The sequence below is a fragment of the Corticium candelabrum genome, chromosome 15 (genome assembly GCF_963422355.1).
Source record: "Corticium candelabrum chromosome 15, ooCorCand1.1, whole genome shotgun sequence".
Lineage (NCBI taxonomy): Eukaryota > Metazoa > Porifera > Homoscleromorpha > Homosclerophorida > Plakinidae > Corticium > Corticium candelabrum.
This window is the reverse complement of record NC_085099.1, coordinates 2,632,431-2,644,939: the sequence shown is the minus strand read 5'-3', so window position 1 is coordinate 2,644,939 and position 12,509 is coordinate 2,632,431. Positions and strand designations below refer to the sequence as shown.

The 12,509-nt window shown below is 39.8% G+C and overlaps 1 protein-coding gene across 1 annotated transcript; it reads right to left on the bottom strand.

The window, feature by feature from the left end:
- Positions 1-1,299: 1,299 nt before the first annotated feature.
- LOC134190609 (medium-chain specific acyl-CoA dehydrogenase, mitochondrial-like) lies at positions 1,300-12,491 on the bottom strand. The gene is made up of 16 exons (XM_062659065.1): positions 12,434-12,491; positions 12,240-12,372; positions 5,098-5,195; positions 4,964-5,033; positions 4,317-4,417; positions 4,175-4,255; positions 4,039-4,116; positions 3,057-3,109; positions 2,884-2,986; positions 2,755-2,826; positions 2,619-2,687; positions 2,070-2,165; positions 1,916-2,008; positions 1,771-1,854; positions 1,631-1,702; positions 1,300-1,568 (listed from the first exon to the last, which is right to left on the bottom strand). Exons 1-16 carry the CDS (start codon positions 12,446-12,448, stop codon positions 1,491-1,493), a joined length of 1,296 nt encoding a protein of 431 aa, XP_062515049.1. The 5' UTR covers positions 12,449-12,491; the 3' UTR covers positions 1,300-1,490.
- Positions 12,492-12,509: the final 18 nt, after the last annotated feature.

The window sequence follows — 12,509 nt, the reverse complement described above, 5'->3', positions numbered from 1 at the left end:
ATCAATTGGAGACGGTGTTCTGGCGACAATGTGGCGGACGAAATAATGCTTATACATAGAGCGCATATACAAGCTTGCAAAGTAATCAGCAGGCAATTTGGGACTTTGGATCTACTTTGCAGAAAATCTGTTTTTGTATAGAGAAGAGAGGAAACATACAAGGATCCCTACACGTCATATACGGTACTATCTTTATGGGCACACCTTCAGCGGATGAAGTGTTGCGGATCATGTTGTAGACACGTAAAGCTGATTGCAAATCTAATAGAATAATTAATTGCGCACGCGCAGTACTAAATTTAAGTTTTGGTTGTCTAACTATAGTGCCCGTACGGACACAAGAGCGTTCCAGAACTACTACGAACTAAACGCTTCAACTGTTTCTTTTACGAGTAAACAGTCATCTACATGCAACAATTATTATCTGCATATATAGACTAGGTAGGGATTTGATTTTACATACGAAGAGCAGGGTATGTAAGCTGAGCTTTTTAGTATACACATTATTCTATACTTGGACGTCTTTTGTTAGAGTAAAGTGTGTGTTTGAATGTGTGAGGGTCACAATCATGTTTCAAATTGGCCCTAACCCAGAAACTACATGCTTATCATATCGCAATATCGTATTGCAACATATATAGATGTTTCATTTTACTCCCTTTCCTATCAAGTTTGTGATTATTCATTGCTTGGTGTTTAACTTAATAATTAACACGTGTTTCGTCCTATTAACTTAATTAAGTTTATGTAAAATTAATAGATACATAAATGTAAGTACACCACCAAGTTAGACTAGAGTACAGTAAGTTAGTGAATGCTGTGTGACCTCATTCAATGAACAGCCCCTAGCCGTAGTGATGTGGTGTCTTTAGATGTAGCATATAGTATAAGACCAAACAATTCCAGAACTCCCTTATAATTAGTGCATGCATGCAGTACAACACCTTGGTACTGTACCTACTTGTACGTCTATAAAACAAACTGCACTAAACTTTCTACAGCCACTCTGGCTTAACCAATGCCTGTCTGTGAAATCAACATCTAGAAATGCACCAAGAGATACACAAGGGAATTGTTAAAAATGAACTTTCTTTGTCAGCCGTCGAGAAGTCAACTGTAGTACTAACATCTACTGTATATGCTCAACACATACGAGTGTCATGATCCCTTTGTAGCCACAAAGTTTCCTACGCATTTATTTTATTAACTTTGACTGCTGCACACTGGTTAGAAATTATAAATTTACAATAATATTCAGTATATAATTGTAATTAAATAAGCAGACATCACGTGGCAACATAATCTGGTATGTATGTGCATGAGAGTTTGAACATTTATATCAGCATTCTTGAAATTAATTCCAGACAAAAGGTGTCAACTACATCAATAAACTAGCTGTGTACAGTACAATGAATGAATCAGTCAACACTATCTCATCATAGTAAGTGGTTACATGTGATTCATGACAGTACAGTACTCTCAAAAAATAATCACATGGTTTGCATTGCCTGCTTTATGACATCCTTTGCTATGATACCACGCTGGATCTGTGATGTACCTTCATAGATCTACAGCACAACAGGTCAATTGATGAGCACTACACTACTGTAGAGGCTATGTGTGTGAAAACCTGGAAGATCTTAGCATCACGTATCAGTTTCTCAACAGGATAGTCCTTGTTGTACCCATTCCCACCAAATATCTACCCATTATATTTAAAACAATAACCACTTGGTATTATACGAAAAGTATGAGACATAAATTGCACACCTGTACAGCGTCTGCTGCTGCCTTGTTTGCCACATCAGACGCAAGGGCTTTGGCAATAGAGGCATAGTATGTATTCGAGCGACCCTATTCAGTATATTATATATTTCTAGACATCGATCAACGACTACAGCGATCGCATACTGACCTGGTCCACTTCCCACGCTGACCGATATGTTATACTCCTTGAAGCTTCAATTCCAATAGCCATATCTGCCAACATGAAGGCAACAGCCTGATGCTAAAGACAGTTATAAACCCATGAGTAGTTGATAACATCAATAGCAACTTATTCAAAATACTTCAGCAATTCGTTTTCCAAACGTTTTCCTCTGCAGAGAATATTGTGTTGCCTCATCTAGTGCCCTCTGAGCAAGGCCAATAGCCGACGCAGCTACCTAAACCACAACAGACTGATCAAGGCACTAATTGATATGCCTGCATGTTTGGTCAAATGCATTTCAGCTCATGAGAACGAAAGAACGAATTTCAAACCTCCCACTATAAAGCATCCGGTTCAAGAGTGCATAACTTTTATAGACATTCAAAACTGTTAACAAACATTCACCATCCGTAATTGACAGGTTTGCTCAAATCTGCTCTGTATGGTCTAAAACCTATTGCATATGGATGCAACTTGGTTTCCCTAAATGCACTTGATCTTCAGATCCCTTGTATGACAACAACAAGCAATCTATTGTTGATAGGAGTGGAAACTAGCTTTTAGTACTATATGAGGTTGCTTAAACATCCTTCGCTAGAGTGAATTTATTACCATTGGTAAATAATCTGTTTCAATACGTATGCACCTTCATGCTCACAGCCTTCAAAAACATGTACGATAACCATACCAACGGTCGAGTCTTGTCAAATGCTGTCATGGCAACCTTGAAACCAAGACCCTGCTTAGCGAGAACATTCTGTCAATACATACAAAGAACGTATAAACACTCCAAAAATTATTATGTAACATCAAAGTGATCAAACTTCGTCAGGGACAATAACATCTTCAAACTTGACACCACGGGTATCAGATGCTACTTGTCCCATATTCCATTCCTAAACATGTGACCCACGTCAACCAGATCATGGATGAGGTGTCCTCATAAAACTAACTTTCTTGCCGGGAGTAACACCTGGAGCATCAGCGTCCACAATAAACCCAGTGAAAGCTTCGCCTGCTCTCTTGTCTGGATCAGTTTTAGCCAACACAAAGAACCTTTGTATAGTTGAAACCAAAATGCCTCTCAGTCACACATTCTGTCTGTAGTAGTTAAAACTAAATATACCAGTTAGCGACACCACCATTCGTGATCCACATCTTTTCGCCATTAAGTACCCACTAGAAACATAATACACAGTACTAGCAGTCTCACTTAACTAAAATATTAATACACTGTATAATTTAGTAGCATACAAACATTCTTAATACATGTAGACAGTAAAGTTTTACTCAAGAATAGTGTTGGCAAAGTGTCAAGACACAACAACTGTTCAAGGAAATGACGTGTGCTTTTGGCAAATAATTTATGAAATACGAATTTGTCGCCGGATTGTCTGTTTGGAACACAAATAGAAATGAGTACTTCTTCAATGGGCAAATGCACTGGTATACATCATTACAACAATCAAAAATACAGTTGTAATAAAACCAACTTGCAACATCACTAGCAAACTACAGAGTTGTTGTCATGCTAACAAAAACTGAGTGTTAAAACACTGCATTTATACAGGTAAATCGCATGCCAATGAATGGACAACATAGATCACACTAAATCCTTAATCAATGGTGCCCATCTGGTGCTCTGACGCTGCATGTAGTGCCAAGCCAATTTTTGCAGTGCCAGAGCAGTGCCAAGATTTTAGTAAAGCTTTGGCACGCCCACTACCGATTATCATGCGCAGTATAGGTATGTCAATACATCCAAATGAAAACGATTGAATCCCCCCTACTGGTCATGCAAGCAAAAGTAGGTCAGGTAACTCTGGTCCTGAGATGCAGACTATCGCTGTCATATATACACTTTACATACTTTACCAGTCATACATGCATACATACATACTTTACTACTGTACAGTTTATAGTATGTGCGAGAGTGTCCCATGAGGCAAAGTATGCACAGTGCCAATTATCTCAAACTTGGGCACCTCTGCTTATCAATTGATTCAGAAATCCCTTAAGCTATACACAGGCCTTTCGTAAAATATCAAAGCAGCATGATCTACGCGTTCTTATCATTGCGTGTGCCATTACTGTAAACATATGCCAACCTCGTTTCCCTTCTTTTCGGCTTTAGTTTTAATGCCAGCCACATCAGACCCAGCGCCTGGTTCGGTGACACCGTAAGCCTGCAAGAAAAAAACAAACTGACTCTCACAGACGTTTACATGTCGATACTATTCATACAGCAGTCATAGGTTCTTCCAGCATTCGTCCCAGGTACTTCCGCTGCTGTTGATCATTCCCTGCCACCACAACAGGCATTTGCTGAAAGAAAAGTAACAATTTACTCACACAGCGAGTTCTGCAGTTGATGTGTGCAACATACAGCCAATCCAGATGCCGTCGAAGCTGTTGATATTCCAGTGCATCCCCAAGATAGTTCTTCCGCAACAATGCAGGCATCCAGTATCCCCAGACCCGGACCACCTTTATAGAGCAATGCCCGTGCAGTCAGGCAAAACAATGTCATTTGTGTCTGCATTACTGCCTGTCTAATTTGTGACACTTCATTAAGCTCTTCTGTTTTTTAATTATCAATAGCTACTGTAACAAATAATTTTAAAAATTATAGACTCAATGTGATCTCCAATCATTGTGTTGTAGACAATGGAAAATTCTTCTCATATAACTACAAGTCCATTGCATATTGACAATTAGCGTTTTAAGTTGTTACACACTGCAAAGGACAAGTGAGAACACAGAAAAAGCAAACTGGAAACAATGAGCACATGTGCTGTATTCCTATTGACCGTCCATCCGTCCGTCCGTCCATCTGTCCGTCTGTCTACTGCCACATTACTGTAACCTTAGCACATACATGCCTCGGATTAAAAACTGTTTATAGTATTTAACAACATGCATGACCGTGCCTTACATTATCGACCACAACCAGATAAAATGCATTATCAATATAGATAAGGTATGTCCACAGTGTAACAAAATCATGCAAAACAAACAGTTACGATATCTCACCTATGCTTGCAGGAATTGCACTATTTGTTAGGCCTAAGTCAAATGCTTGTTTGAGGATGTCCCATGGAAACTACAACATACCCGTCTGATGCAACACAAACCATAGCTGTCTGTCTAGAGCAGTTGCTGATCACCTCTCCTGTCCTGTCAAAGTGGGCCGCTTGGGGTGCAATCACTTCCCTTGCAAATTTCCTTGCCATTTCTTTATATTGGACTTGCTCTTCAGTCATTGCTGCATATAGAACATAACTAAATTGAGTTTACTTGTAAAAGGCATACTGGAATTGTACATGGAATTACATAATGCATTATAATGATCCCCAGAATTTATAAGTTTGGTATGCGACCACCTAACAGTGTCTACCAGCATATGCAAAAGATATTGTGTACAATTCTTGTATGCTTTTGGAAAGTAGACAAGAATACTGTACAACCACAAAAAATCACTTGTGCCACTGTAATAGCAACTAAACATCTGGAAACTAGTGAACAAGCTGCATGAAGTTGCAGACAAGCTGTGTTCACTTCCCTCAAAAGCTAGACCACAATATCCTGTACACTGTAGCATCTAAAAAATCCCGTATTAAGTAAAAGATTCAATTGTTCAAAACATTTCAATTGCAATTTGCAAAGTAGGACACCCGATTTTATTAAAATTAGGTACTGTGCATGTACTGATAAACTTACCTACGCCTCATTAACAAAATTTCTTACATGTTTATGAAGTCAGGTAAAGTGAATCACATGACATCCATCATAGCACCTCATAATATCTTTCTTATGCATAACATCATTGCATCTCATTCTGTCATCACGTTGTAGGTGCGTTCATACACTGTACTGATACACCTTATTAATTAATTTAATTGCTCAAGTACACTTGAAAAGGATGAAAATAACACCCGTTTACACAGGCAGTTGAGAACAGTTCAGATAGTTCTAGAATAGTTCCCAGTAGCAGTGTAAATGCCATGTTCCCGTGTCCCTGTGCAAAGAAGAGAAGTTCTAAAACCATTCCAGAATAGTTCCAGGTGCAGTGTAAACTCTAATTGCACCCCAGAACAGTACCAACGCAAGCGCATTTCTTAGAGTAGCCTCCCAGATATCACTATGGCGGCATAGAGCGATCACAAGACGCTGAAACTGATCAAATTGTGTGGGGCAAGATGCGATCCGACGGCTCTGAGTCTAGTCATAGACACAAAGAATCTAAATTGCAAAAGACATGAAGGCTGCTGGCCACACTAGAAATTAGAAGAAACAATTTTTTTGAAACTCTCTGTCACTTCTTTTCGGTTCCTTGAAGGTGAACAAGTAGTAATAGAATAGCAGTGACTCGAGACATAGTAACGTGCATTATGTTATTGATCTTATAAAAGCTACAACAAAGTGTGCCTTACGTCTTTCTCTCTAAAGGTCTGAGAGTTCCAGGACATTTAGCCATTAGAACGGAAAGCTGGCTGCAGTGCATACGGGCACCAGAACAGCTCCCAGCCAAGGAACTCTTCCCAGTGTAAACAGGGTATTCTAGAGCACATGACAAAAAAAGAAATACTGGGTGAATGCAAATGGGTTTAATTGCCAAGCATAGCAAGGCTTCTAATCAGGGTCGCACAACAGAAAGGGGCGTGGTCCTATATGGCTCTCCATCAAGCTCTTGGTATATATATATATATATATATATATATATATATATATATATATATATATATATATCAGAGCATAATTTACTATTTTTTTTGCATAGCGGTATTGCTACACAAATTGCAAATTAAATAGCAGTAATGCAAAATTGCGTAGCAACCATATTTTTGCAAAACAAAGCAATTAATTAATTAATTAAATACCCAGACAGTTCATGCTTTTCTAAGTCGACAGGCGCAAGTTCATAGTCAGTGCCAAACTGTGAATAGTGATGATACTACTAAATTTGTTATTGTAACACAATTCCCTTTAGCTAAGTGGAAATGAAGTTACTTGAATAGTAGCAAGTGGCACCCTGCCCATGCAAATTTTAGAAGCAAAATATGATATTCATTAACTTTTGGTTTTTTAAATCATATGGCTGAATGTGTGGCCTCCTGGAGTGCTGAAGAACCGTTGGACTGCAAGTGTAGGGTCAAACTGTGCCAATGTCAGACCATCAACGCTAATCCTCATCAAGTGATCTAAGGTATCTTCACTAAGACTTGACCGCCAGTCACTTTTATCCTCCTCATAGCACTAAAACCACGCTCCACTATGGCATTGCTGTCTGGAAACACCAGCAATATGCACACCAATTGCACAAAGTTTGAAAATTTCTCTTTGTGCTGGGACAGAAGCAGTGACTATACAGTATTTTTTGATGGTGTCGCAATTTATCGATCCAGTACATCTTGAAGAAGGTCCAGTCTGTCATTACCCCATCCGGCAATACGTTGTTCTTTAATAGAAGACGACGGAAGTGCTCTACAGCAAGACACATCAGCTACACCAAAGGCTGCAAGATCATCCCGGTCAGTCGGCCACAGATTAGTGTCAAGGAGACAACCTGCTTTAAAAAATCCCTGTTGTAAATCATCAAAACGATTGTGAATGCATTTCCCAATAGCTTCGGTGAAAAGTGATCTCGACATCATAAATGCACTAAGCACGTTTGGCTGTACGCCTGACAGCTTTATGTTTAAAATGCAGCTGGTCATCTTTCTCTGCGACTGCAATAGACTGAGACAGCTCCAATGGCACTTCAGGGTTGTCAGCCTTCAAATTTTCAAGGACAAGATGAACCGAGTCTAAGTTAGCAATGACGAAAGGCAAGTTAGCAATGACGAAAGGCAAGTCAGCGGAATGACCTTGCAGATGACATGACAATGTAGCTAGAGGGTTCAGCAGAGCGTTGAAAAACAGCATATGCAACACAAACTTAAAGCTTGTCAACTTTTTCAAGTAACTCCTGAATCGGGCTTTGTCTGCCGGCTTTACTGAAGATTCTACAGCCATCGACTCAAGGTGGGCACAAATCACAGGAGAGGCCATGATTAGACTGCTTAATGCTCTAGATTTATACTGCAGCCATCTGGTCCCGTGAGCCTTCTCTGGTTTTCTGACAGACTCTTCCAAAACATTCCCATCGCTTTGAGTTCTCGAAGGCGCTTTGGGCTCTTTCATACATTAAGATACATTAAGAAATCCAAAAGTTCTTGTTGAGACATACTGCTGCTACTAACTTCCATGTCTGTGCAAAACTAAACTTTAGATTTAGTCGGCGTTGACGTTTTTATACAGTAGTTGTGCTGTTTGTACTTCTGTTTGTTTTGACCTTTATATTGGAAGTTCGCAAATGCTGTGCTGTTTGTACTTCTGTTGTGATGACCTTTAGGTTGGAAAAGCTGTGCTGTTTGTACTTCTCGTGTTTCTGTAACAGTGCTGTTTGTGTTGACCTTTACATTGGAAAGGTCCCATGCAACTACACATTGCATGATTGTTTGTTATTTTAGCTGGTAGTGACCTTCTACATTAGCTACGATATAAACGTGCAAGTACATTGACTACACCGTTACTTACATTTGTTCCTTTTTTACCTTGCTATATGGTTACAATGAAAGTCTTAATAGCTATCTTGTTTCAAGTTTCTGTTTTTGTTGCAATCCTTCTGCTAGTGAGAAGATAGTTTCAGCAGGTGTTCTGCTAATGTGCTTTAGTTTCATGTATTGCACAGCATAACCACTCAAGTACAGATGGTTCATAATTGAATAAAGATATAATAGTATATTATATATAGTATCTTCTCACCACTTTGCTATGCAAGGGTGCACCATTATGAGGTTTTTAGTTATACTCCTACTGTACTTGGATGCCACATTCTGATTCCGCATAGCATTTGCATTGCAATTTGTGCAACATGTAGCTGACTTTGTTTGGCAACATACAAAAATTGATTCGCAAACTGCAATGCAATACCGGATAAATTATGCCCTGTATATATATGTATATATATATATATATATATATATATATATATATATATGGTGAAAGAAGTTCAGTTGTCTCTCTGTTGCATTCTCTGCTATCCAAGGGTTCAAAATATGGTCTTTGCTTGAACTTAAAAAAATGTGAAGTTTCTGCCCCACTGGAGATCAAACTCTTCCAGAGTTTCTACCTGAAGTTCAACGTGTGGCAGAACAAGAAGAAGGAATAGAATTACTGGGATCTCCCATTTATGGAAACAAGGAATTTTTGGAATCAGCTTTCCAAAAACGCATTTCAAAAGTGATCAATGCACAAAGCCATCTCATGGATATCGATGATCCTCAAATTGATTTCAACTCCTTCAAAGTTGCTTATCTCTTCCCAAAATTAATCATCTCCTTCGAACTGTGCCACCAGAGAAAGCGCTTCGTCAATTGTCATCTTTTGATCAACACCTTTGTTGTATCTTTGAACTCCTGTCTCATTCTTCTTTGTCAGATGTTGCTTGGAAGCAAGCATCCTTGCCAATAAAATATGGTCGTCTTGGTTTACGATTAGCTAATAAAGTCTCGTGCTTGGCTTTTATTGGGAGTTGTAATTCCACTCGAAAGTTGGTATGTCGTTTCCTAGGCGTTTCCTCAATTGACGAAATTTCATCTCTCAAAGTGAATGGTGAATCGCAGGCTAAAGAAACGTTCTTTACTACTTATGAAAATGTTCAGATAGACAGACATAAATGTTGCTTCTCCGCATTCTCTTCAGAGCCAAGTGGACAAAAGGGATTTTGATCTATTGAAGGAGTCATGTTCCATTAAAGACAAAGCCAGGTTGAACACTATTTCTGAGCCTCATGCCGGAGCATGGCTTACAGCAATTCCCAACCCCAATGTTGGGCTTGCTATGAGCCGTCATGAGTTCAGGATTGCTGTTCACCTTTGGTTCGGTCTTCCATTATTTTTTTCACCTCCAAATGCTGTCCGTTGCATCTGTGGCCAAGTATTGGATAAGTTTGGTGATCATCTTCTTGGTTGCCGGAAGATTTCTTTACGTTCTAGACATCATGATGCATTAATTAAGAGATGTCATTTTTCAAGCTTCGCTAGTACATGATAAAGGAACTCGACGCGAACAAAGATCTTCTTCAGAGAACTATAGTCGACCTGGCAATGTCTATCATCCAAACATTTTGTTTGGCCGCCCAGCTTATTTTGATGCAACCGTGTGTAATTCGTTCCAGCAAAGATTTGTGTCGCATTCAGCAAGCAACGCTGGTTTTGCAGCTTTAGAAGGAGAAATTTCAAAGTGTATGAAGTATGACACCCAAGTGTTTTCATCTGGTGCTCTCTTCTTTCCACTTGCAGTTGAATCATTTGGGTCATGGTCGGATGTCAGCTTGGATACATTGAAGACTATAGCATCTAAAACTGTTTCTGTTAATACTATTCCTTGTAGTCAGTCTTTAAATAATTTGTTGCAGCAATTGTCAGTCAAGTTGCGGTTGTATGATGCATGCATGATTCTCAGTAGATTGTTGTTAGACAATAATGACAGTAATGTGTGTGTGTGTGTGTGTGTGTGTGTGTGTGTGTGTGTGTGTGTGTGTGTGCTCGCGCACGTGCATAAATCTCAAATTTCTCCTCCCCATGACCACGTTTCATGATAGGACCTACCTTAAAATCGTTTCCGTGTCCGACTACAAATAAGTCTATGAACGATTCGTTTAAGTGAGCAAACAGCGACGAAAACGCTTCATGAACTTCTGTCACCCCATCCTTTTGTATTGTAGCTAGGGATTGTGTGTACGTGACAACCAAGAAACACCTTCAAGAGTTGAATGCCACCCACAGTCAACTATTCACACGTCTCATACTACAGTATGATCAATCCTTTACTACACTGTGCTGCATCTAACACTGTTGATAGTCAATGTTTGCCGATATCAATTTCTATGTCAGTAAATACCATAGCACTGTCGTTACAACGAAACTGAGTGCATACCTAGACTGTACATTTCAATTGTCTTGATCACGATTGCAAAATGACAACTACCTATACCAGGCCTATATACGTAATCTAAACTACTAGGAAGTTTGCATGTTTACTTCCATGACAGGGTTTCAACAAATAGGTATTCCAACGTGTTACTCACGAATGCGAGGCACCTACAGATACCATACAACTACTTAAATGTTTTTGGCTCCTCACACATTCACCTCCAGACTAGGAATGCATTTCTTTACCTAATCCAGATTAGATGGACTAGCTAATCCGTCTAATCCACTTATTGGCTGGATGAGCTGGATGATAGTGCATTTGAGGTCACAATCATGTGATATCTCGGAAGTCACCATCTTACGGGCAAGCATATTAGCATGGTTTATAGTTGCTGTGTTTTCGGCTGCCACAATCGTAGAAGTCAGGGTAGCAACATACATTTTTATTCTATACCGGCTATACTAACCAGTCACGGACCTCAAACGCGTCATCTAAGCAACAGATGACGGGCAGCATGGATCTCCAGCCTAGACAGAAAGGACTGGAAGCCATCACAGCATTCGCGTGTTTGCTCTGAGCACTTTCTGTCTGTTAGAGCTGTCATTTCTAGTATGTTCTATAATAAAAGAGTAATCAATGCCACTCTGAACAATTCTAGGAAAGCCATTCTTTGTGTATGACTCAACTAACCCTGACTGGGTACCATCTGCAAGGATGGGTTATGTTGCTACGAGCACTTCCAGTAGAGAGAGATTTGTTCGTCTCAAGAGGTCTAGTACACCTAACAGCATACAATCATATACAACATCATGTCACTCCACTTCATGTTGGGAATGACTTCTGGCTCCTTCGTCCACAGTTGAGCCTCCGTTCTACCTGTTTTTAGGCCCACAGTTACAATTAACTTTCTCCTCATATCGCTTTTTCGATTGACGGAGAGGTTTTAGACTTCTGTTCCATAACCTCTATTCTAAGAATTAGCCATACTGCACTTGACCATCAGACTAAGAAATCACATCAAACTCGCGAATTCACTGATAAAATTTGCTTTAAATCTTTCGCAAAATTAGTATACTACCGCCGTACTATCTAACACACAGTCGAACGTCTTGAAATGTTGTACAAGCCGCCGTCGCAAAGAGAGAGATACCTGACGAGGACGGAAGCTTGCCCCCTAAAATGGCGGCATATATAAATACGGGCACTACAGAAAACGCCTACTCCCCACCCTCGCACATCTCTAGCCATCTAGTTTGGATCAGCTGGATTAGGTAAAAGAAATGCACCCTAGTACTCAACGCGAACAGTTATATCGAAAATACGGTCTTACCGAAACAGAATCCTCTGTTTTCCTCTGTTTGTGTTTGGTGGGACAACGTGATTTCATCTAGGGTTGACAACTGCCTTGCTATCAGAGATGGCAGCACCGCAAACGACCTTTGTCCAAGACGACTGACAGCATACTGAACACAGAGACACAATCTACGACATCCACAAACGTGTAACTGATTGTGGTGTACATACACGCAAGCCTGACATGGTTGGTTGACAAGTGATGTCCCTTGACCCTTCACAGATGTGATTTCACGTTCCCGGATGT